We start from the raw sequence: 25,727 nt of genomic DNA, 5'->3' as shown, positions 1-25,727 counted from the left end.
CTAGGATATCCATTAATAGGGGAACAGAAAAAGAACTTGTAGTGTACTTGCAAAATGGAATACCAAGCAGCAGATGAAATTAATAAATTTTAGCTATTTATAAAGGATTAATCTTAAGCGTATTGTAATGAATAACAAAAGCAACTCCAAGGAAACCACTACAGGAAGGTTTATATTTTTGTAGAACTAAAAAACAAGCAAAATTACCTGGTGTTGAGTATTTGTACACACAAATGCATACATAAATACCCAATATAAAGTTATATTTTTTAAAGGGAAGGGAATAACATGATAAAGGGAGACAAGGGATCAGGAAGAGCACCTGGGTTGATGCATGTTTATTGGTGATGTGGTCCTCGAGTTGATAATAAATTCATGGGTGTTCACTGTAATCTGCTGTGTGAGTTATACATCTGTTATAAATAATTTTATATGTATCCCATAATAAGCATGAGAATATTTAGATTTTTGAAAGCAGTGTCACCAAATCATATATACAGAATGATCATCACAGTTATAGAAGCATTAGTATTACAGAAAGAAAACACATTACAGTGTTTTTCTCTTTTGGATTTTTTAATTTTTTTTCAGTAAGATGTGAGACTTTTAGCAAAGGGAAAATATGAACCTTGATTTTATATTAAATAATTTCTTTCTTGCCAGAATTTCATTGTTCAAAACTAACAGAACTCTGATCTCAGAGCTTTGTTAGAAGGATTGTGGATGACTGACAGTGGATGCCATAGACTACGGCAAGTACAGTCACACAAGAAAAATTAAGAATTATAATCATACGTTTCCAGGGTACATTTTTGTTCAGATTAGTAAATTCTAGGATTGGATCTAGTAAATTCTTTCTTACGAAGCTATCACAGAGAATAAAAACACATTAATAAATGCATGTAACAATTGGGCAGTAGGAAGAATTTTTAGGGTATGGTAAGGATTTATTTTTATTTTTATGAGCATTGGAAGACAGTGTCTTCTTATGTAGTCAGTAAAGTAATCTGGCTGAGGTTTCTCTGTCATCATCCTAAGGTGTTTTCATTTTATTTTTACATGAGAAAACACTTCTCTCTCTCTCTCTCTCTCTCTCTCTCTCTCTCTCTCTCTCTCTCTCTCTCTCTCTCTCTCTCTCTCTCTTATTTTATTTATTTATTTATTTATTTTAGCAGGTTCAGGCCATCCAAATAAGCAGCATTCAGGAGCAGCCAAAACGCAAAAGGAGGGAGAAGATGTTCCTTCATATAGCCGGCGGTACAACCAGAGCATGGTGACGGCTGAACTTCAGCGGCTCGCGGAGAAGCAGGCGGCGCGGCAGTACTCGCCCTCCACTCACATCAGCCTCCTCACCCAGCAGGTATGCACGGTTTGGGGTGCCAGAGGGCTCTTTGGAGCTGACACGGGAGTAACGACAGCGTACTCTGTCCTTACTATTTCTATATACTGATGCCAGTTGAATGAGTATTAGCTGGTTTTGAACCAAAGAGTTGTTCAACTTGAAAGAAAATGAGTTTCTGTTACAGTTATTGCAAATTCAAGTTGCAAATGATGTTGATGTACTTAATTCATGGATCTTTAAAAATAAATTTTATAGGATCTTTTAAAATAACTTCTTAATTTGGTAACATTTTCTAGTCTTATAAATCTTTTTGCCAGAATGCCGTAACGTTACCTTTTACTTTTCTTTTTTTATTGTACCATCTTTCACCTTGTGATCTCAGATGTTTTATGGGTTCTGATTAATGAAGTAGTTCAGTACACTCTTCTCCAACACATGTTATTCTCCCCATTTCACAGGCAGGGGAAACTGATGCTGAAAGAAATGATGTAGTGAAGGTCATCTGGAAAGCTGGCTGGCTGGAAATAGATACCAGGGTTTTGGCTTTAAGTTAGATAGATAATAACAAGCTTATAGTACAATAAGGTTAGGTGAAACTTTCAAGAACTTTGGGATTCTTTTTCCCCCTCCTCGCTGTGGCATTTAACTGAAAGTAGCACCCATATCTTCCTCTTTTCCTTAAAAAGCAAAATGGCATCAAAGTCCTCCAAAAAAATGATCATAACTTAACCCCACAGTTATATTTTCCTCTATCTCTGTTGTGTCAAACTCCTTAAATGGTGGCAACTCTGTAATGATATCAAGTCTAGAAAACGTGAAGTTGTACTTTAAGTACATATTCAATGTAGGCAACACACTGCTCCCTGGTGGTGCCCTACTTTCCTGTATAAAATTTAGGACCAAAATGAAAGGTAAGCCTTAGCTGTACTTCAGCGTCACCCCAGTGTGGGAGGATGTAATTGGTTCTCTTTTTCAAATCTCTAATCGTTTGAAGGAAGGAAGAGGAAGAGACCCAAGGTGAAACACAAAGCAAGGACTCTTATAAGGGCAATGTTGAGAACTGAAGGGAGTTAGTTAGATTCTAGTGATAGGACAATGGGCAGAGGGAATAGAATATCATGCCCATAGTAGAATGGGAAGGAATTTTGAAATGTGAGAGGCTATGAGGAAGGGAGAAAGGAGCCGGTGATCTGCTACACATCTTTTCATTGGCTCATTGACTAGAATATGTTTCCAATTTACAAATGAGCAACTAGAAGCACCAAAGCATTAAAATTTTTTCTTTGCAACTGTAGTAAAGAAACATAGCCAACTTTGGCATTTACATATTTTCCACTTGTGTCATTTGGTGGATTGCAAGTCTTACAGAATGACAGGATCCTGATCTTGTGGGAGTCTTAGGTGAGGGTATTATAATTAGAAAGTTGTCTTTCACCTGTCCTTCCTCAGCTAAGAATTTCAGTGCCAGTGAAGTCTATCGGAGTCCTCTTCGTAGGGCTCTGAACTTGCCATTAGATGTCAGTCTCAGCGTTTGGAGTCTTGGTGATAGTCTGGTTAGAGCTTGGAACAGCGCTGAGGAAGGTGCTGTAGTATCCAATAAGCAGGGTGGAGTGGTGGGAATAGAGTTGAATTGGCCATCTACAGACCTGCCTTCTGTCACTGACTAGCTGTGTGATTTTGGAAAATTCACTCAACTTCTCTCAACTTCAGGTTCTTTGTTGTTGGGGAAAATACAACAGCACCATTTTCTGGAAAATCATTTTATTTTGTCCACAGTTTCAATTATTTAGCCCATTAAAGTTTTTAGTGGCAGTCCTGGCTGGGTGGCTCAGTCGTTTGGAGTGTTATCCTGTACACCAAAAAGTTATGAGTACGATTCCCAGTCAAGGCTCAAGCCTGGGTTGCAGGTTCAATCCCCAGTTGGGGCAGGAGGCAACCAATGTTTCTTTCTCACATTGATGTTTCTCTCTCCCTCTTTCTCTAAAATCAATAAAAATATCCTTGGGTGAGGATAAAAATAAAAAAAAAGGTTTTAGTGGCATTCTCCACAAAATTTTTTTATTCAGATGTGTTTTTTAAATTTATGCATTCAAAAACATTTTATTAAGTTTTTAAGAGTGTTCCAGGCTTGGCACCAATCTGTGGGGATGATAGAAGACAGTCCTCAGCATGAACTAACTCATAATCTGGTTAGTGGTGTTGGAGGACAGGGAGCCAGCAGGGACCAGCGAGGATGGAAGCTGGATGGGAAGACAAGGGCTGATTCACGGAGAGCTTTGAATGCCCCTTGCAGGAGCTCGCTCTTCGTTTCAGAGTTGACTGGGAGCCATAGAGACCATTAGCTGGAGCCCTCAAGCAGCTGGGAGGAGGATGGATGAGGCATTGTCACTTCTTTCTCTCCCTGCTCACTGGTGGAGATGCAGAGGAAGAGTAAACTAGCCAAAAGTAAAGAAGCAAAGTACTCTGACAACCCAAAAACTTGATAATGAAACTTTGAGTTATCCAGAATTTACATTAAAGGCTAGTTCTCGGGAATCTATATAGAAACAGAACCTCATTTACCTTGTCATTGCTTTTACTACTTCTGCTATGACAACTTTGTTTATGGCCAAGAACACGTGAGAATATCAAGCTTGCCTGACTACAAGGAGTAGCCACAGTGGCCACTTTAGAAATATTTGTGCCAGCTCAAGTATGCTTGAAGTTAGAAGAGATACATGTTCTTTGTTTTGTTTTGTTTTGTTTTTGTTAATCCTTACTCAAGGATATTTTTCCATGGTTTTTAGAGAGAGTGGAAGGGAGGGGGAGAGACAGAAAGAGAGAACCATCAATGTGAGAGAGAGACATCAATTGGTAACCTCCCACACGTGCCCAACCAGGGCCAGGGGTCCAGCCTGTTTACCTTCCAAGGGCATATACCTCCAGCCAAGGGAGGTATATGCCCTTGGAAGGTACATGCCCTTGACCAGAATTGAACCTGGGGCCCTTCAGTCAGCTGACCAATGCTCTGTCCACTGAGCCAAACCAGCTAGGGCCAGATACTTATTCTCAACGTACGATTATTCAACAAATACCTTCCACGTCTGAATGGAAGGCAGGTCACATTGAGGTCTTTCCTGTGTCATGTGAGAGGCTGGTTATCTTGGGAGGATGGGAGCCTCTGGAAAGCAATGTGTACTCCCTGACAGCAGTTTTCCACTAGCATCTCTCACCTGTGGTGGGGGAGCGCTGCAGTAGCTGGCAGGGTGCTGGGGTGGAGCTGAGTGTGAGGTCTTACTATCTCTGCCTCACTCAGTGCTAGGAGAGGCGTGTGTGTTTTTATAACTGTAGCGCTCTGCACAGAAGCAGCCCGCTGTGGTCACTGCCCTGAGTTCACAAAATAATGTGGCGAATCAGCCCAGCTCTGTGGTGAGGAGGGGAGGCAGGGAATCAGAGGGAGCAGTGGCCCTCTCTGTGCGGCGGGCGCTTTCAGGACCCAGCTATCATTAGGAGCAGCTCCAGCTCTTCCCGCCTGGAAGTTTAATCAAAGGGATAACAGCAGACCACCCAGGCGAGGGCTCCGTCAGTCTCTGTTCCCCAGCCAGCCAGTGCCCGGGATGTGGCCAGGCCTCCTGGAATTGTGCTGACAGACACATAGGAGGGAGGAGGCACGTTTTGCTTCTCACATTTTTCATTTCGATGGAGAGTAGAAAAGAAAACCACTTAATTTCATTTTTTTGCTCCTTGCCCTGATACTTCCCTGCCTGGTCCTGGAGAAGGATATATGCTTAGGTATAGAACGTTTATATGCTTAGATATGGAATCCTTGGTTCACACCAGTCCTCATTCACTCTCACTCATTCATATGCATTCAGAGAATTCACAGAGGAATTTGTTTTTTTTCATTTCTTTTGCTGTAGCAGCTACCATTGTAGTCTTGCTGACTTATTCATGGTCCACAGTAGACTTTGAGTGAATCTTGATTTCACAGATTCCAATTTGAAAGTGAAATTGGCAGAGAGGAGCCAAATGATTTACCTGGTTACAAATGTCCTTTAGATCGAGACAGGTGACACTCAGTTTACCACCAGCAGACTTCCTTCCTGTCTCCTTAGCTCATCTGGACACACTTGAGCACCTGTACACTGTGTTCGGATTTTGTGTTTGTTGTCTCAGCCTAACTCCTTTGGTTCTATATGCTTTTGGTACTTCTTTGTATCATATTCTTACTCTTCATTCCTAGAAACGAAAAAGCAGACACTCTTGAGTCAGTGAGACTTGGACAAGTTACTTAGCCTTCTCGTGCCTTGACTTCCTTATTGGTAAGATAGAATAATTTCAGTATCAGGACCACTCCCTTTTTGGATCCCTATGCCTCCGCTCTAAGGCCTAGTTCCCCGTTGATCTCATCTAATTCCTACGTCTTCTGTGTCTCTCAAGGCTTTAAGCCCCCAATTTTTCTTAATTCCTTGGCCTACTGCGAGGTCTTTTGTTCTAAAATAACCTTTCTTTTACCGTCCACCCCCTCAAGCTCTTGTCATCCCCGAACTGCCAGATTCCTTTTGAAGGAACACCCCCTGCTGCCCTCAGTCCTCCCCACCCCTTACTCTTGCAGTCTAACTTCATCTCTGACCATCTTGCCGAACTCTCTCTCACTGGTCACTGATGAACTTGAAATTGCCAGCTTGGTCACCTGTTTATAATTCTCATTCTCCTTTAGCGTGTGGCACTATGATTGACCACCTTCTACCTGAAACTTCCCTTAGCATCTTCAACTCTTTAATAATTCTTTTGAGAGCTCTTTTCTTTCTACTGGAAAGATTATGTTTTTAAGCCACTGGTATATGGACCTCAGTTATGAGAACGGCACTGGGGAATCTCTGGGTCAACAGCAGAGTCTCTGATGGAAGAGGTTGGTGATGCCTGGGCATCCACCTCTCTCTGCCCTTCACTGCATCCTCCAGATGTCTCTTGGTTCCAGGCACAGCAGAACTGTTTCTTCTCTCTGAAGTGTATCTTCTCATAGCTCCACCTGGTACTGTTCTGTGCATTTCTCCCAAATATGTATCTTTTAGTGTGAACCTCTTTGCTGAGTGCAAGGTCTAAATTTCTAGCTGCCTGCTAGACTCTTCCACTTAACTGTATTGCCAGTGTTAAAATATTCAACATATTCTTAAAATATTAAAATAATAATATATCTAAAACCTACCCTTGTCCCTTTTCCCCTCTCGATGTTAATTGACATTGCAGTTTCTCTAGGAATTTAGGTAAGGAGCTTTTGATTTATCATTGTCTCTCTTTGCTTCCTTATTCTCTTTAAACGTCCAGGCAAGTTGCCATCTTTTGTTGATTCTGACTTTAGAATGTCTCTGATATTTATCCTCTCTGTTTCACTTTTATATCTACAGTCCTGTTTAAGGCCTTAATTATCTCTCAACTGGACAGCTGCAATTACCTCCTAAACAGCCTCCCAGCCAGCCTCCCTCTCAGTCACCCTGTCTTTGCTCTAAAGGCGTCTTTCTGAATCACAAGTCTGATAATAGTACTCCTCTGCGCAAGAATCTCAAGGGGCTTCCTGTGATCTACAATGTGAAGCCCAAGCTATTAAATGTTATTCAAAGCCTTAATTTAGAATCGGGCTCCAGGCTACTCCTCCAGTCTGTGTCTCTCCCATCACATTCTTTTGTGAAGCTCAGCCAGAATTTCTGTTCATCTCTGGGCCTCACTATGTGCTATCTTCTCAAGGGAAATGTTCCCCCGTCACCTAAGACATCCGTTCGGGCTCAGCATAGATGCCACTTCACTCGTATGAATGCCATTTCACTCTGCCCACTGTGTATGTCCAGATAGCTGTCTCCCTTAATAGTCAGCCAGCTCTTTCAAGGCAGTCTCCTTTGCTGCCTCAGAACCCGACTCAGTGATGGTACTCAATGAATGTGTTGATTTTACAGGACTGAGTAGGGGGACCATGTCCATTTTTTCACCAATTTCCCCCCCACCCGGATTAGAAGCACTTAATACATTTAAAAAAATAAATAATCGAATCTTGCCCAGCTGGTGTGGCTCAGTGGTTGAGCATGGACCTATGAACCTGGAAGTCATGGTTCAGTTCTTGGTCAGGGCACATGCCTAGGTTGCAGGCTAATACCCCAGTATGGGGCATGTGGGAGGCAGCTGATCAATGATTCTCACTCATCATTCCTTCTTTCTCTCTCCTTTCCTCTCCATGAAATCAGATGTATTTTTAGAAATAAAATAAAAAAGTGAATCTTGAAGAAGGCCCTGCTACCCCAGCTAGAAGTCTTCTGTCTGTTCTCTATGCTCCTTTAGCCCTTCATTCATCACTCTCTCGAACAAATCTATTATACTTTTGCATCTCTTCCTTCATGTAGAGCAGTGGTTCTCAACCTTTCTAATGCCGCGACCTTTTAATACAGTTCCTCATGTTGTGGTGACCGCCAACCATAAAATCATCTTTGTCATGACCCACAGGTTGAGAACCGCTAGCAGGGTCACCTAAGACGATTGGAAAATACAGATATTTATATTACGATTCGTTAACAGTAGCAAAATTAGTTATGAAGTACCAACGAAAATGATTTTATGGTTGGCGGTCACCGCAACATGAGGAACTGTATTAAAGGGTCGCGGCATTAGAAAGGTTGAGAACCACTGCTGTAGAGTTATAAGCTATATGATGGCAATTCTTTCTAACCTTCTCCTAGCACAGCACCTTGAACTTGGTAGGCACTTCTCATATGCAAGCTCAATTGAATAGAATTGAAAATAATTTTTCTGCATTTTTATATTTCTTCAAATGATTGCTCTCCATTTTAAAAATTGATGAGACCATATCTGCCCTTCATAAAAAAACAGTTGACATTAGTTGAATGTCTACTTTTGTTATAGCCATTGTGCCAAGCACTTCGTAAGTATTCTCTCTTTAACCGTATGAGGTACATATTTTTTTTTACAGACGAAGAAAATAGAAACTTAGAGAGTAAGTGACAGCTATGGTCACACAAATGGAAAGTGACTGAACCAGACTCTAATCCAGGTCTGTCTGATTCCCTGCTCTTTCCCTTTGTGCGTTTCTGTCTCTTCCTGTTTGAATAAGGACGCTAACCTCTCATCAGACTAAAATGACTGAGCTTAGCACTGAGAGCCTGTGGTTCCTGTGACATTGCCCAGAGTTGTAGCCATGTCAGTGCTTGAGCCTGCAGAGAGGACAGCATGAATTCAGATTTAGACAAATTCATATTCATGTCGGTCCAAATGCTTCTTAACCTTTCTGGAGTCAGAGATCCCTTTGAGAATTGAATAAAAACTGTATTCTTTCTCCTGAAAAACATGTACACTCAAACTTAGAAATTTGTGTTAATTTCAAATGGTTTATAGAAACTCTCCCAACTAGGTTTCTATTGATGCCCAATAAACCCAGTGTCTCTCAAAACTGTTAGGTCAGATATGGCTATTAATATTAATGATTTGGCCCAAAATGATTGTTCCAAATTTGTAGTCATCCTTGCTTCACACATTTTATATATTTAGTTTTATGTTCCCCACCAGGCTATAATCTCTGTGAAGGTGAGTATTTTTTTTTTCATTGTTCTATCCTAAGTGCTCAAAAGAATGCCACTCACAGAGTCGGTGTCTGATAAATATTTGTTGAATTAGTGAAATAATCTTTTAAAACCCCATCTCTGGGCCTCATCAGACAAGAATTATCTAAGATTTTTATTGACTATCTTAGAATGAGGAAATTGAGCTATGCCAATATTGTAAGCTGCATTGAGAATGTGATGCCACCAATTTGCTTATGTGTAAAGCTATTATTAAAGCTATTATTAATTCAAATTTTAATGTTGAATTTCTAAGGAGAGACAAATATAGTATACACATGGTATAGACAAGGAACAAAATCTGTATGTCAAAGCTATCATTATGCCAATTGAGTACCTTCCAAAGGCTTCACACCAGGCAGATATCGTCTCTCAAATTATGCAGGTTACTAGCAAGAGCAACACTTATCTCTCACTGTAGTCACTGATTATTTTATTTCCCCTAATTCCTAAGCAGTCCCTCCCTCTATGCAAAAAGAGTTCATTTGGAGCCTTTCATTTCCTTGCTAGCCTTCTAGTTGGACACAGGGTGAGAGAGAGAGAAAGAGAGAGAATGAGAGTGAGTGTGTGTGTGTGTGTGTGTGTGTGTGTGTGTGTGTGTGTTTGGGAGTAGATGAGATCTACTGCCTTTAATATATTGTATAAATGCTTTATCCCTCCTGGCTGAACTAAACTCTGGGGGTACAGTCCCTTTCCTAAAGGAGCATGTAATTTGTGGGGTGAGATAGACAGATAAACCTGCAATTATAATACAATACAAAACATGGCATGAAGCTCTTACAGCTCTGCCACTGTGCTCTTGAAGCATTTTTAATGACAAGGATCCTTTACAGCTGAGGGAGCTCTTTTATGAAAAACAAAGTTAACATTGGGGAGTAAAGAGCAGGGTGGCGGCAACAAGGTTTCAGGATCCTACTGTACTGAAGTAGGTGAAAGGGCTTTCCTAGGGCCAATGATTAAAACACCAAATAAGTTTCTGATTTTCCAGTTTCCAGGTTGAGGGTAATTCCCGCCTCTCTTGGCAAAGCTGTAGATATGTTTTCCTCAAGTAACAGTGATAAACATTGCTTCTGTGTCAAGAAAGGTAAAGTCACGTGAAAATCTGCAGGCCCAGTTAGAGGAGGGTTTTTGTCACTACATTTATGAACAAACCACTTTTAAAGAAATGTGGCATTCTGTCGTTTGCTGTGAGTGGAGTCTTGTCCTTAAGGGACTGATAGCACCTGGGTGCATAGAGGCAGATGCTGGCTAACAGTTGAGCTGGTGAGGACTCAAGGGCTCACACTGGAAACCAGCTTCCCACTTTTTTCATTAGCCTGTGTTTCTTTTTTTTCAAGTATCTACTAAAGCCTTACCATCTTTTGAGGTTTAATGGGGAAGCTGGACATTACTGCACACACAGTCATTAAACACAGATTCAGAGAACTGTGGCTGGAATCCAGGATTCCATAGTCACCATCTCGAGGTTGAGGAGAAGATGCAGAGGGGATCCTTCAAGTGGAAGCCTTCTTTAATTACTGTCAGATTTTTGGTTCTAAACTCCGGAGTGGAATCCCAAGCTTTTTGGTGACTTAGACATATGATGCAATGCCTTCTTTTGCCCACCAGGCCTCAGACCCAGACTAAAGGACTGGAGCCATCTAGTCGTCCTCCTGGGGTGCCTTTCCGCAGACCTTTCCCTAATCTTAATCCTCAAAACCATTTCATCGTTGGAGACAAGTATGGAAAGACACAGCGAAGGAAACGTGCATTCTCTCAGAGGGCCCTACAACTAAGCTGGCTTCAGAGTCCCACTCTGACCTCTCTTCTTAAGGGGCAGGCAGCACCTTCTTCCTTCACCCGCTGCATGGGGAAATGTAACCCAAAAGAGGGCTGATCCAAAAAGAAAACGTGAACAGAGAACACATGAACTCGAGTGAATTTATCATATTACAAACGCTGTTCTCCAGCTCCAAGCCCCAGCACACTGCCTTAGCCCAGGAGGGAAACTAGGGGAGACCAGCAGTAATATGTCCTGCATCCCAGGACATATTACCTCTCGCCAGACTTGTGATTCTCAGCTGATCTGAACTTTTCTTAATAGCCCCTTTCAACCCACTGCACAAAAAACATCCCAGACCTACCTGCCTGCCCACAATTCTGGTACAGCACTATTCTCAGAACCTGTGAGCAAGCTTACTGTTGTCTAATAGCTAAAGAACAGGATCTTTAGTGTGATATGCAAAGACCTCCCCAAGCTGTTTGTCTGTTCATCCTCTCTTCTGCTCTAGGCTTTTGCCAAATTACTAGTAGACTGCTTTTTGTTTCTGACAATCTTCCAGCTTATTTGTCTTTGCGTTACTTATGAATTTTCTTGCCAGCTAGGAACTACTGTCCCCACTCCCTCCCCCAGCATCTCCTACTCCCTCCCAAAGGATGCTTTCAGGCCCAGCTCTGGTGCCTCCTTTGAATTTCCTTAGCACTTTTGTTATGGCGCTTATATTCTGGAGGCCTTATATGTTGCTGTTTGTTTGGGGGAACACAAATTCTTCTGTGGCTTTGGAGCAGGGGCCACAGTTTAATCTTTATATACCCCTAAGGTTTACCCAAGGCCTTGCCCCTAATAGGCAGTGCAGCTAATATTTATCAAATTACCTGAGGTTTGGACTGTTTTGATCACTTAGGTCCCCAGCATTTCTAGAGCATGCCCACTAGAGCAACAGTGATCTAGGTTAGGCCTGGCCCTGGTCCTCTTTAGATACCAAAAGGTTATGCATCTGGGTGGGTGGTGGCATATTCTGGGAAGTCATCAGGGCAGTACCATCATATTTTAATTATAGCACTGGCAACAGCACTACTTTTAGCAAACAGCAGTAACAAGCAATAACACTTGGGCGGGCCAGCCGCCGGAAATTGGCTCCCTCTCTGTTTCTCCTATCCTCTTCTCAATCCATCACCTGTATTTATTCCCGCTATAATTTAAACACCTGTCTAGATGGAATGTGTGCAATGTGTCCCTGCCCCACACATTCAGATATTTGCTCACCTGCCTTATTCGGAAGGCCGGCTCTAAGATAAACAGTGTTTTGGTCCTAAAAGAAAAAAATGCACTGAGGTCACTGAGGAAATTGACATGGAGAAAGGAACAAGAGTAGAACCTGTGGGTGAGCCGCTCCGGGGCAGTGGGAGCAGCGGAGGAAGCAGAGGAGGACAGCAAGGGGTGGAACACCTGCTTGAGCATTGGGTCAAGGTGGCATCCCGTCGCTGGACTTTGCCACAGGCCGTCATTCACTCAGCTACCCAGCTACAGAAAGGCAGGGGTGGAAGAATACTTAACAAGCTGAGTGCTTTTAGGCTTACATGTTTTGGTTTATTTTTAATTACCACTGTTTCTCATGTCAGCATAACAAGTAACCTTGGACTTTATTTATTTATTTGTTTATTTTTTAATCCTCACCCAAAGATATGTTTAATTGACTTTTAAAGAGAGAGAGAGAGAGAGAGAGAGAGAGAGAGAGAGAGAGAGAGAGAGAGAGAGAGAAAACATCGATGTGAGAGAGAAACATCAATCGGTTGCCTCCCCATAGGCTCCCTGACCTAGAATTAAACCTGCAACCTAGGTATGTGCCTGACCAGGAATTGAACCTGCAGCTTTTTGGTGTATGGGATGACGCTCCAACCAGCTAAGCCAACTGACCAGACAGACTTGAAATATTTTGAAGTTTGTTCTAAATTATCTTACCCACTTTTGTATCTTTGGCATACTAAACAGTTACTCATATTAATGTTTGTGCATACAAGCAACGTTGAGAAATAGTAAAACCTTAACATCCCTCATAGAATTATTTTCTCCTTCCCCTTGATTGTTTTCTGTCTTGCTCTTTACCCCATCAGGGCATTTCCTTCGGCTTTTGGAAGATCCCCTGAGCTTTATGGTGGAGAACTATTAAGTGGTTCCTCTTTCCTGTTTTCTCCTTTCTTTTCTAGCATTCCCTCTTCCCCCAATAAGTACTTCTCAAACATTTAGATGCATGTGAATTATGCGTGGATCTTGTCAAATGCAGTTTTTTATTCACTGGGGCAGAGGCTGGACTGAGTCTGCATTTTTAGCAAGCTAACAGGTAATGCAGATGTTGCTCGTCCACAGGTGAAATTTTAAATTCTAGGTTCAGTGGCCCCAGGCCGTGGGAGTAATAGTGGTTAAAACCTAATGAACAAAATAAACCGATGAACAAAATAGATCCATAGACATCGAAGCATGAATTGAACCCCAGCGCAAGCTAACCTACCAGTCAGAGCGTCTGCCCCCTGGTGGTCAGTGTGTGTCATAGTGACTGGTCTGCGCTTTTATTATATAAGATGTCAAAATTATTTGCTTCTTTGGACATCTTATAGAAAAACACTTTTTTTAAATATACTTCTCCTCTTGTCACTGTTCCATAGTGTGTCATGCTCAACTGTGTCCCCTCTCTTTTCATCATACCCTGTAGATCTCATTCTGAAATGCTTCTCAAACTATCCTCTGTATTTCTCATAATGACTTAAAAGTTTTCTTTGGGGTACTAACAGTAATCACCTGGCCAGTATAGGAAACTTGGAAAATATAGGTAAGTATAAGGAAGAAAATAAGTCACCATTCAGAAATAGATGTATTTACGAATTGGATTTTTATTTCTGGTCCTTTATGAGGGTATATCTGTGCATGTGTATGTTTAAGAACTTTGAATCTGCTCTCTATACAGTTTCATATTGTAAAAAAAAAAATGAGCATGTTCCTATATTTTTGAATATTTTTCAAAAAACTTCTGATACAGAATATTTCCTTATTTTGCTAGGGCAAAATATATGTAAAATACTGTTAGCCATTTAGATCTTCTCCTTTTACAATATTAAAATCAGTGCTTGTTTTCAAAATCTGTTCACAGTACAGTACAGTATGAGAATACAGGCATCGAAGTTCCAAAGATCATGGTAACATCCCAGTTCTGCCATTTTTCTCTAGGCTTCAGTGCTATCCTAGGCCTCAGTTTCCTTCTTTGTAAAATGGAGATGATAATAGTACTTATAACAGAATTATGGCAATTGAAATGAGATGCATACAGAGCTGGTACATTAAACAGTAACTGCTATTATAACATTCACTGTCATTGATCATATGTGGTTGTTTTGAGCATAGTTCTCAGAAGTTAGATTGTAGCATCAAAGTGTACAAACATTGTAATAATATTTTTAATAATATATTGTCATATTTATTTCTAGAAAGATTATACCAGTGTATAGTCACATAAATAGCATAGGTACCTGTATAATATCACTCCTTGCCATTATTAGATGTTGTGTTTTTTATTATTACTATAACACACAGAAGAGGTAATATAATTTGCAACTTTTGATTTCCAGGGGAAATGACTAGTTTTAAATGTTTAATTAGCTAATAAGTTTTCTTCTTCGTAAATTATTTTTGAAGTCAGTGTCTATTTTGCTAGTGACTGTGCATCTTCTCTTCTTTCTAAAGCAATGAATTCTTTGTATTTTATAATAATAAGTATTATTTATAACTAAACTCTATTGAGCATTTAGAACTTACAAATGAGGAAACAAGACCCAGAAAGGCTACGTAGTTTGCCTAATTTCTTAGAACCTGACCTGTCACAGAGTAAATACTTAATAAATTCTTGCTGTTTCTATTATTTACCTTTGATTTTTACAGCAACTAGGACAGTATAGTGCTTTGCACATGGTAGCAGCAAAATAAACACTTGTTAATTAAATTTTTTTTTTAACTTCAACCCTGAGCTTATTTAATCAGGATTTTGGGGGTTCTTTTTTTCTCTTTTAAATTCTCACCCAAGCAGTGAGGATATTTTGTTCTATTGATTTTTTTTTCTCTTCTTTTTACTTTATTTAATTGTTTGGTGTGACATTTGTCAACATGAACCTGTAGGTTTCATGTGTGGTTTTCTATGTTACAAGATCTGTATATTGCAACGTGTGCCCACCATCTAGAGTCATCCATTGATTTTTTTTAAAAAAAAATTTTTTTTAGAGTGGAAAGGAGGAGGGAGGAGAGAGAGAAACATAGATGTGACAGAGGCACATCAATTGGTTGCCTTCTACACTCGCCCCAACAGGGGGCAGGAGATTGGACCTGCAAACCAGGTAAGTGCCCTTGACCAGGAATGGAACCCATGACCCTCTGGTGCACAGGCCAATGCTCTAATCACTGAGTAATGCTTACATTGACACTAGCCACCCTCGCTTCTGCTCTGGGATGTGTGCAGAAGCCAGCTTTGATGGGACCTTTGTCACAGCAGCTTCAGCTTCATTGAGTCAGCATCTCCTGCCTTTGACTCAATTCTTCCCATGTGTTTTTAATGAAACTTTTCTAAAACCCTGTAAAATCAGATTATTTCCCTCACTTCATTTCTAGGTATCAAACCTGAATTTGACAAGCGGTGTCATAAACAGAAGCAGTGCTTCAACTCCCCCCACCCTTCGGCCTGTCATCAGTCCTAGTGGCCCAACATGGTCAATTCAGTCAGACCCCCAAGCTCCTGAGAGCCACCCCACCCCTCCTGGAAGCAGGTACGTGAGAACCACAGAGCTAACATTTGGGTGGCACGGGGATAGCCTGGGTTATGAGCAAGCCAGTTTCACCTGAGCTCCCTGGAGAGACACTGGTAAAAGGGCCTTTCCCCACCTGTCCCAGTCCTACGGCACTTGAACATAGGGCCTCATTTCACTTATTGGACAGTTTGTGAGCAAAGCAAATGAAAAGGAAATACCTGATACAGTTCCATAAATTCACTCCTGGTGAAAGAGCAGGAATTTATATTGTGTTTAATCCTTGCCCTACTCCCTCCCCAGGTCTTCCCTGCACTATTGTTTGCCCATGGGCTATGCATATATAAGTTCTTTGTTTAATCTCTTCCTGTTATGCCCTCCCCCGCAGCTTCTGAAATAAGTCAGTGTGTTGCATGTTTCAGTGTCTCTGAATCTGTTTTGCTCATCAATTTATTTTCTTCATTAGATTCCACATATAACTCAAATCATGTAATACTTTTGACATTCTCTCTTCCTCTCCTTCATTTCTAGGTATCAAACCTTTTTTATACCTTGTAAACCATTGTATTTCAGTGGCTTTGGACTTTTTTCTTCTGAAGGACATTCTTTTCATCTAGGTTCTATAAATTAAACTCAAAACAGCCTCCTGGTCAATGTTTATTTGGGAAGTAGGAAGGAGATTTTCTTTATATAGTTGAGAGAAGTAGCGGAGGATAAAATCCAGATAGGTTCTGGCCATAAAGCAACTTCTGAATTAAAAAAGAAATCACTGTCTTGAATTCTAGCCTCAATCCATATTTTAAGTCCCCCAGTACATCTTGCTTTAGTGGCTATTAAATAAGGGTCTGATTTCATCTGTCCATGAGTTATGATTTCAGAGAAGGAAGAGTTACAAACATCAATGATGAGAGGATCATTGATTGGCTGCCTCCTGCACACCCCCTACTAGGGATCGAGCCCACAACCCAGGCATGTGCCCTCACTGGGAATCGAACTGTGACCTGGTTCATAGGTCAGTGCTTCACCATTGAGCCAGCTGGGCCAGCCAGCCTTCTCTTTAATGCTGCCTTGCCACAAACGAGGGGAGACCAAAAACTTGGGCCTGGCAGAAATACCTAATTGTTGTTAAAGTATGTTGGTGTTAGAACTGCTTCTTAAGGAACTAATTTTGGAAACAGGTTCTGTCCAGGAAACAACATAAGTATAAACACATTACATCATGTTCTGGTCCAGTGTATTTTATACTAGTAATCACAATGGTCAGAGTGAAAAGAATCTTCTCAATTGAGAATTACAGAGAGTTAAAGACTGAACAGCAAGACTTCAAGCCGGGCACCCTCCCACACAGTTCTCTTCCCAGGCGGAGTCTGTCATTTGGTGATTTACAGTGGTAAACAATTCTGAAAACATAGGTTGTAAAAAAGAAATTCTGTTTATACCATAGAGCTTTATTTTCCATATAAAATATTTCCAAATATTCCATTTCCATTTTACAGTCAGAGCCTTATTTCTATGGAAAATATTTGCACTGCAATCTCAGATATATTATCTATAGGATAAGGCTGCAGCCGTTTTGCATAAACAAAATGTCAGAACTACACATTTTGGAGAAATAGAGTTTGAGTACTAGTTACAAATGGAATGAGAAAAAACTTTTTTTTAATTTTTAATATATTATATTGATTTTTTTACAGAGAGGAAGAGAGAGGGATACAGAGTTAGAAACATCGATGAGAGAGAATCATCGATCAGCTGCCTCATACACACCCCCCACTGGGGATGTGCCCACAACCAAGGTACATGCCCTTGACCAGAATCAAACCTGGGACCTTTCAGTCCGCAGGCTGATGCTCTATCCACTGAGCCAAACCGGTTTTGGCAGAATTTTTAAAATAAGAAGGAGAGCCTTCTCTTGGTGTAGCACCTGTTAATGCAGAGACTGAACGAAAAGGACTCTGTCAGGGTCAGAGGCAGGATTTAGAGGCCAGCACTGTGTACGGCCTTTGCCCAGCCTGACTGCTCCTGGGCTGTGGCAGAATGTCACATCGTACGATCAGCAAAAGCCACTGGTGCCAGAAAGCAACCCTCACAAAGTCCCCTTCCTTGTTGGGTTAGTTGTACCTACAACAGTCCTCTCTTCACCTGGTCTTCAAGCTTAAGAGCCAGTTTTTAGCTCCCACTCCTGTCCAGGGTAGCCCTGGAGATCTTCCTCTGCTCCCAGAGGGTTGCCAGGACAGCCTGGAGGCTAGGTTGGGAGTTCTGGCTCCAGGGAATTCCCAGAGGTACCCACCCTAAAACAGCCCTAAGAGGATGCTCAGAGATCCTTCCAGACCTGGCTGTGAAGTGGGCTATAGCGGGCATTCTTCATACCATGCCCCGATTTCTAATTTTGCTTGGTAAGTCACTGATTTGTAATTATTTAGCCTCCTGTTGTTCCTCCCTTGATAGTAAGAGTGACCAAGTTTCATGAATATGGAATTAGTAGCTTAGAGATGTGAGTTCTATTACTGGTTTTAACACTTAAGTGACCCTATACTATTCGCTTAATGTTTTCTTTAGGTAAACACACTTACATATAAACTGGCCTGTTTCGGGAGCTTTTAGATTGCCCTTAAAGCACTTTGATCTCCCTAGAAGTGGGTGCTAAGAAAGTAAGAGGCACTCTTACTTGTTCTTCTACAATAGCAACAGCGGATTCCAGCGCTGATAAACTCTGATAATTCACTGAACTGGGGGCTGTCCTGCAAACAGTAACCCTATGTAAAGAGAATCTTTTGCTGGCTGTACTTTTCATCAGGATTCAGTGACTTGGTAGCCACAGGAATGAAAACTGGTGACTCACGAGAACTCTGCAAATAGTGTTATTTTTCATTTCCCTGTGGTGTTGCTATTGTTCTCAATTTTATGGATCACACAAGTTTTCACCAGACAACCTTGTTCTTCCCCCGCTTTCTGAAACCATCCCAAACGTAGCCTCAGGGCTGTCGTCTCCCATTGGGTCAGCGTGAGCTCAGCCCAGCTCCTCAAATCCCTCGGTTCCTTTGGTCTGTCTGGAGTCCCTGTTCAAGCTTTGTTGTGGGGAGGAAGGCAGAGAGCCCATGACTTGCCCAGACAGTCTGAGGCCTGGCCATGTAGCTCGCAGTTCCCTAGACACTCTGGAGTTGGACTTGGCCAGCCATTCCTCTGTTGTTACTTTTCAGAGGTAATAAGTGAGATTAATTGCAGGCCACTCTCCAGAAGAGAAAGTAGTCAGGGCCAAATCCAGTCACATGTTTAGAAGCCTGAGGTGTGCCTCCGAGCAGGGCCAATTTAGAATTATACAATAGGGCCTCCGGGATGCAGGTACTAGTGGTCGTGACCTCTTTTTTCTTAAAGGGACCCCTTCGGTTTCTGAGTGCTGATACCTGGGTATTTAATAAGCTTTTATTTAGCCAATGAGATGGGTAGGATTTTTCAGCTGCCTTTTAAGGGTCCATTTTCCGGGCACGTGGGGAGCTATTGGGAGCTGAAAGTCGATATGCAGCGGTGTCTTCTCATTATTTCCAGCCTCGTAGGGAGGAGCACTTCTCGGTGAGGAGCACTCGGTGGTTGTACAGTGCATCTTTCTCTGTGAGACCAAGAAGGGTTACTGTCAAATCTTGGCTGCTGCTTGGAATGGTTTGGGAAGGATGGGGCCTCAGACAGCTTGGCAGGAACCTGAGGCCCTGTTTTTTTCCAGCCCAGCCCTTCCTTGTAGATCGAGCTGTCAGGGAATCCCACGAATGTCTGGCTTCTGCCCCTTTGTATGTTTTTCCAGCATTTGTCATTGGATTATTTTTATCCACCTCTGGCTTTTTCAAACACGCAACCTGAGAATTTGTCTGTTCCTCGATATTAAAGGTGGGGGAGGTCGAAAGCTCACTCGTGAGTTTGTTCCTCCTTGCGGTGACAGGGCAAGGCGTGTGGGCATGTGCTGCTTGGCCTGGCCAGCCCCTCTCCAGGGAGCAGGTGTGCAGCGGCACTTTACGTTCCGTCCTTGGGAATGGGCACGATGAAGCACCAAAGCTTGAAAATTTGGGCCATAATTATTCAGAACATAGTCACTGTCCTCTGCCCCCTTTCTCCTCAGTAATAAATTATAAAGAACCTAGTACCCTGTTTTACATAATTTTCAAGGAGAAGTTTTTCAAAGTTTTGATTCTAGTTTAGCTAATACTTTTCTCCCTCCCCTTAGATTATTTCTTATAAATGCTGCTGGAGATTCACATTTCCTACTTCCCATCTTTTCATTTTCAATCAGTCCTAAAAAATAATTGAGTTTATTTTCTTTAAAAAACATATTCTCTTCATTTTCTATATGTCAGGCATTACGTTAGTTGCCGGGAAGTAGTGATAAATAAAACACGGTAGTTTCAGATCTCTCAGTTTACTATCCAGGATATATCTTCCATGTTTTCTACAGAATGTTGATTGCTGGGTGAGGTCCAAAAAATAAGACTTGGCCCTAGCTGGTTTGGTTCAGTGGATAAAGTATTGGCCCTTGGACTGAAGGAAGCATCCTGGATTCGATTCCAGTCCAGGCATGTACCTCAGTTGCAGGCTTGATCCCTGGTCAGGGCACATCCCGGTCGAGGCGAGTGAGGGAAATAACCCAATTGAGGTGTCTCTGTTATGTCAATGTTTCTTTCTGTTTCTCCTCCTCCCTTCCACTCTCTCTAAAAATAACTGGAAAAATATCTTCAGGTAAGGATTAACAAAAATAAAAAATAAAAGAGAAGACATGATATTCGATCACTGGTGGGGAAAAGGAGCCTCATACATGTGGAACAATTAGCAGTGTTGGGAGACGTATCAAAGATTTCAATTTTATGGCACAGACAGTTAGAAGAAAGAGTACCTAGAAGAATATATAAGGATTCAATCCTGTCACATGCTACAATGGATGAACCTCAAGGACAGTATATTAAGTGAAATAAGCCAGTGACAAATACTATATGATTCCACTCACATGAATTATGTAAAGTAATCAAAGTCATAGCAACAGAAAGTAAAAAGGTGGTTGCCAAGGGCTAGGGGAAGAGAGGAGAAGAAATTCGTGTTTAATGGCTACTGAGTTTGAATCTTGCAACATGAAAAATTTCTAGAGATCCATTGCACATCAGTGGAACTATACTTAACACTACTCAACTGTAAGAAATGTACAGTTGGTTAGGAATAAATAAGAATAAAATGGTTCAGATGGTAAATTTAAAGTTTTTCTTTTTTTTACCACAATAAAAAAAAAAAAAAAAAAAAAAAAGAAGAGGGAAGAATAATGTATGGTTTCCAGAAAGAGCAACAAAAATATTCAGTGGCCAAAATGGTAAAGTTTTGCTTCCACCTCTGCCTCCATTGAAGGGAATTATTCAGAAATAGTCCCTTATAGGAAAGGAGGCCATCAATCCCCTTAGGAAGATGGCATGGCGTAGTGAAAAGAGAAGGGACTTTAGGGTCAGACAGATCTGGGTTTGCCTTGTATGTGACCTTGGGCAAGTTACTTAGCTTCTTTGAGCCATCTGCTTAAAATACAAATAATAATGTCTATGGCATTGAGTAGTTATAAGACGAGTTGTGTTTGTGAAGGTAGCCAGTATAGTGCATGGTTTCAGTACAGATTCCCAAAAGGAAGAAGGGGAGCGTGGCAGGGGGAAAAGAGAAAAGAAGAAACGGAAGGGAGGGAGGAAGTTAGTTAGTTGAAATGGGACCTGCCTGGGCTATGCAATTGCTGCATCACTTCTTCCAGTATTCTGGTTCGAAGGAAGCTGGCCCTCACCCGCGTGCTTGTGCTCCTGGAGCCGGATTCCAGAGGTGTGGGTCTCTAGCTGTGGAAGGAAAGGCATCAGAGGGGCCAGCAGGAGATTCTTCCTTCTTCTTTGACTCCTTTGTTGAGAGATGACTTCTTTCTGCTCAGTAGGCCCTTGCTCTCCATTATCTTCTCTGAATGTTGAAATTTCCATTGTAGCTTGATGTCCCAGCCAGTAAACTCTCATATTTTCCGTCTATCCTGGGGGTCGAGCTTTGGGAGAGTTTTTCTCTGGAGGAGTTTGGAACTTACAATTTTGTACTTTATCCTGTTATATAAACAACGTTCTCCAGCCAAAGAGCACAATCACAAAGAGAAACCACTTGTTGGGGGTGGAGGGGGGGCCCTAAAAAAAAAAAGCAACTTGTGTTCAGAGTTCTGTAGAAGCAGTATTCACTCCTTATCCTTCATTTTTTCTCATAAAATAAAGTTTACCTGGCCCTCCTCCTCCTGAATCCTATCTCTCACCAGTCCTTCCCCCTGAGTGAGAAGTTTCCCCGGCCACGGGTGACCAAGGCCTGCACTTCTATCTGAAATTCCTCTGCTGCTTTCCCACTCAGCCAGACACACAAGCTCCCAGGGGTTGTGCTCTGTGTCAGTTCAAGCTCCATGACAGGTTCTCCAGTCCCCATTCTCCACGAGAGCCGAGTGCCATGGGCGTGTGTACCAAGGCCAGAACGACTGGGCTTCTGCCTACTGCAGGAGTGTGGGTAAGCTTGGGAAATGTGTCGACGACAGCTGGCTGGCCACCCTACCAGGGCCGAGGCTCAGGAGTGAGAAAAAGGGATCTTTGCTTATCTGCACGCCAAAGTAAAATGCAGCTTGTTTTGTGGTGTGCCAGGGTTGGAGTTTCCAGTTCGTTTGCCTCCCTCCTTCCCCCAATGAATTAAGGATAAACCACCTTACCTTTCCTTTGTATTCTCTCTCTCTCTCTCTCTCTCTCTCTCTCTCTCTCTCTCTCTCTCTCTCTCTCTCACACACACACACAAACACACACACACACACACACACACACACACACACACACACAGAGTCATTGTTAGAGATAAGATCCTAATTCAACTATTCACTTTGTAATTTTGTATGTATCCACAATTGACGATTATTTTGGTTTTAAAAGACCTGAAATGATAAAAATCCATGTACTAAGCCGACTCAGACTCCTTTTCTAGAATTGCAAAATTGTATCAGAGTTAACTCATAATTCAGTTTAATTCTCCCATGGTTTTTCTATCATCTTCTGTATTTCCAAGTTAACTTTGTTTACCAGCCTTGAAAGAGTTTGGAAAGAATCCGTGGTGAAGAAACACTGTATCTTTCTTTCTGACTCCTGTAGAGGAACATTGATGATTCATCTTTAAAGTTACTTAATGTTGACTCAACAAATTTAGAAGGAAGACCAGCTGGCTTTCCTGAACCTTTGGTAAAAGATCCCATTCTACCTTCTGCCCATCATTCTGCTAAACGACTCTTAGCATATTACTGAGGAAGTGCAAGTGAGGAATCAATGTAAAAAAAAAAAAATAAGTTCTAGGATTTAAGAGACTAAAAGGAAAAGAAACATTAACAGGCTGCTTCCTGCTCACCCCCTAATGGGGATCAAGCCCACAATGTGGGCATATGCCCTGACCAGCAACCCTCCAGTGTCTGGGATGATGCTCAACTAATTGAGCCACACCAGCCAGGGCCTAGTATCTGTTTTAATAAAAGAAAACTATGGACTTGTAGCATCTGAAATGAAATAAGGTCTGGTTTTGGTAAAGTTTTTTTGATTACTCTTAATTCCCTTTCCAGAAGAGAGAGAAGCATAAACTTAGACTTGCTTAGGATAGAGCATTGCTGCACCACTTAGTTAGCTACAACTGGCCATCACTCACGTGCAGTGTTAGTGTCAGAGAGGGATAGCAGTGATGCCTAATCACAGTACTGAGGTTCCAGGTATTTTTATTGCGAAGTATCCCTTTGTTAACATTTTGATTACAAACTATTAAAATGCTCCTAAAGATTACTAAGAGAAGCTAAACTTTAAAGGCCATGAAGCCGAGTGTTCTTTGGGAGGTGAGAATAAGGCTGGAGGTGGGAAGGGGCTTAGGAATTCAGAACGTTGCATCGTATGGTGTAGGCCCAGGTGTTCGCAATAAGGAACACTGGAGCTCTTGTCCTAATTGGAGCATATTTATGCTTCAGAGGCAGTAAAGGGATGTTTTTGGCTTTCATGAATTATCAGGCTAAGACTTGTATGAATTTGGCTTCAAAGCCAATAATCAATACCATGTTTAGCCTTGTTCTTCAAAATAAGTTTTACTGTCTTTTTGTGATGAAAATAAAATATGGGTGCATCTCAGTAATGTGATTATAGTTTAGAAGGATTTAGATGAGTAGGATTCCTGGCACAGCAGGTAAAGAAACCATAAATGTAGTTAAAGACCAGAGGAAATCAAATTATGCTCTTCTGAAACTGAGTTGCACCAGGAACATTGAGTAAACCAAGCATGTCAAACTGGTGGCTGGGGCTGCGAGTTTGACATACTTGGAATAAATGAAAGGCTCTGACTATGTTATTTGGACTCTCTGTCTTGCTAGCTGCTTGAACCCAATACTCACATTTGAAATACAAGCCCCCAAAAGGAGAGTTTTGTAAACTTTTTTATCAGGTATTTAGCATATTGAAATGTTTGAAAAAGAATAAAGGTAAAACTGGTAATAAGTAATGTTCAGCTTCGTTGGGTAGTTGCTAAAACAAAGTTATCCCCGAAAAGTTAACAGGCATTTACTGAATAGCCTACGAGTGCACGGCACTTTGCTGAGCTCTGACGAAGGTGGTAGACAAGGTCTCTATCATCAGGGAGGAAATTTCACAGCCATTTAACTTACTAATGAAGTATTGTTAAACAATCTGTGCTTAACTGTTGAATGAGAGGATTATGCTATAAGTGGTCCAAATTCAGAGGAGAAATTGATCATTCTGATGGGAGGAAGTAGCAAAGACTTTCAGGGGCGAAAAAGGTGTGTGAGATGGATCTGGAAGGATAGGTGGGACTTAGATAGGCAAGATCTCCCATCAGAGTGACCAATTTCTCCTCTGAATTTTAACCAATTAAGAGATAAATTGTACATTTGTGCTTGACACTGTGTGGAACTATGAAAGGGTCAGAGAGACGTGATCTGCACTCCTACTGAGTTGACAGCTCAGCAGGGTAGTCTAAAGAACACTGCCTTGTGTATGTTTACTTATTTTTTGCACATGAAATATCAAGTGAGTTATTAAATATTAAAAGGGGTGTATGGGTCCAGGGGAGTTCACAGTTTACAAAGAATACTAAAAATGGGTGGAAAGGTAAGACTCCTCCAAGGAAGGGTTTTAGGTAGGGTTTGTGGCGGCCTAGCTTATGTATAGTCTACAGACGGGTGAAGGAAAGGAGATGGGGAAACAGGAAGATAATGCACAAGGTGTTTAGGTATTTTCAAGGGATGGTGAATGAGAATCAGCCTGGCTGAGGCAGAGCATTTCTATTGGAAACAAATATTAGTTAAAACACAGCCCTAACTATAAAGGAGACTTTTTATTTCATGTAACTAAAAGGCCTACTGTCTTGGTAAATGGATACTTAAAAATAAAGAACAAATCCTATATAATAAAAGCCTAATATGCAAACTCTCCTCAACTGGGAGTTTGACCGCTTGCTATTACGTGCACTGACCACCAGGAGGCAGTGCAAAACATGGCAGGCATCAGCAGCGCAGCACTGGCAGTGGGTGGCATTGGAGGCGCTGCTGGCCCTGACGGGCCCCAATGAGAGCAGGACCGTGGAAGGTGAGCAGGTAGTACCAGGCCAAGGTGGGTGCGAGCGGATGAAAAACCACCACCGCAGTACTCACCAGCCATGAGCCTGGCAATCTGGGCTTTAGGCTGAGTGGTGCTCCCCTTGTGGAAGAGCACTGACCACCAGGGGACAGCTCCTGCATTGAGCATCTGCCCCCTTTTGGTCAGTGTGCATCATAATGACCAGTTCTTCCGTAGTTCAGTTGATTTGCATATTACACTTTTATTATATAGGATATTGATTTCAGAGAGGAAGGGAGAAGGAGAGAGAGAGAAACATCAATGACGAGGGAGAATCGTTTATCAGCTGCCTCCTGCATGCCCCACACTGGTGATCAGGCTACAATTCTGGCCTGTGCCCTGACAGAGAATCAAACCAGTGACTTCCCAGGGTTGGAGTTCCTCTTTTTTCAAAGTCCTTCATTTGATAGACTTACTGGCATTCCATTCCCTACCTGAGTCGTTAGTTTGGGGAATGCATGTCAGGCCGCCATCTCCCTATTCTAAGTTCTGCTGTTATCTCTTTACCTCTCCCATGACTCTTACCACTTCTCCTTCTGTTATATTACGGTTGCTTGTGTATTTGTCTTACCTCCT

At 41.8% G+C, this 25,727-nt stretch overlaps 1 protein-coding gene across 20 annotated transcripts in view; it reads left to right on the top strand.

Annotated features, from left to right (window-relative positions):
- TTLL5 (tubulin tyrosine ligase like 5) overlaps positions 1-25,727 on the top strand; it is a 233,887-nt gene that overhangs the window by 103,284 nt on the left and 104,876 nt on the right. For 17 of the 20 annotated variants that reach the window (XR_014795750.1, XM_084892422.1, XM_084892416.1 and 14 more), the window contains 2 exons: positions 1,173-1,360; positions 15,353-15,507. Coding sequence is in view for 18 of the 20 variants with exons in the window: in XM_084892422.1 (XP_084748548.1) it covers positions 1,173-1,360; positions 15,353-15,507 (343 nt within the window). In the remaining 2 variants the exon portion in view is untranslated. The remainder of the gene's footprint in view (positions 1-1,172; positions 1,361-15,352; positions 15,508-25,727) is intronic. The other 3 variants (XR_014795749.1, XM_084892419.1, XM_084892424.1) reach the window with 1 other exon arrangement.

Source organism: Pipistrellus hanaki (genome assembly GCF_964339955.1).
Source record: "Pipistrellus hanaki genome assembly, chromosome: 1".
Classification (NCBI taxonomy): domain Eukaryota; kingdom Metazoa; phylum Chordata; class Mammalia; order Chiroptera; family Vespertilionidae; genus Pipistrellus; species Pipistrellus hanaki.
This window is presented reverse-complemented; position numbering and strand designations above follow the sequence as displayed.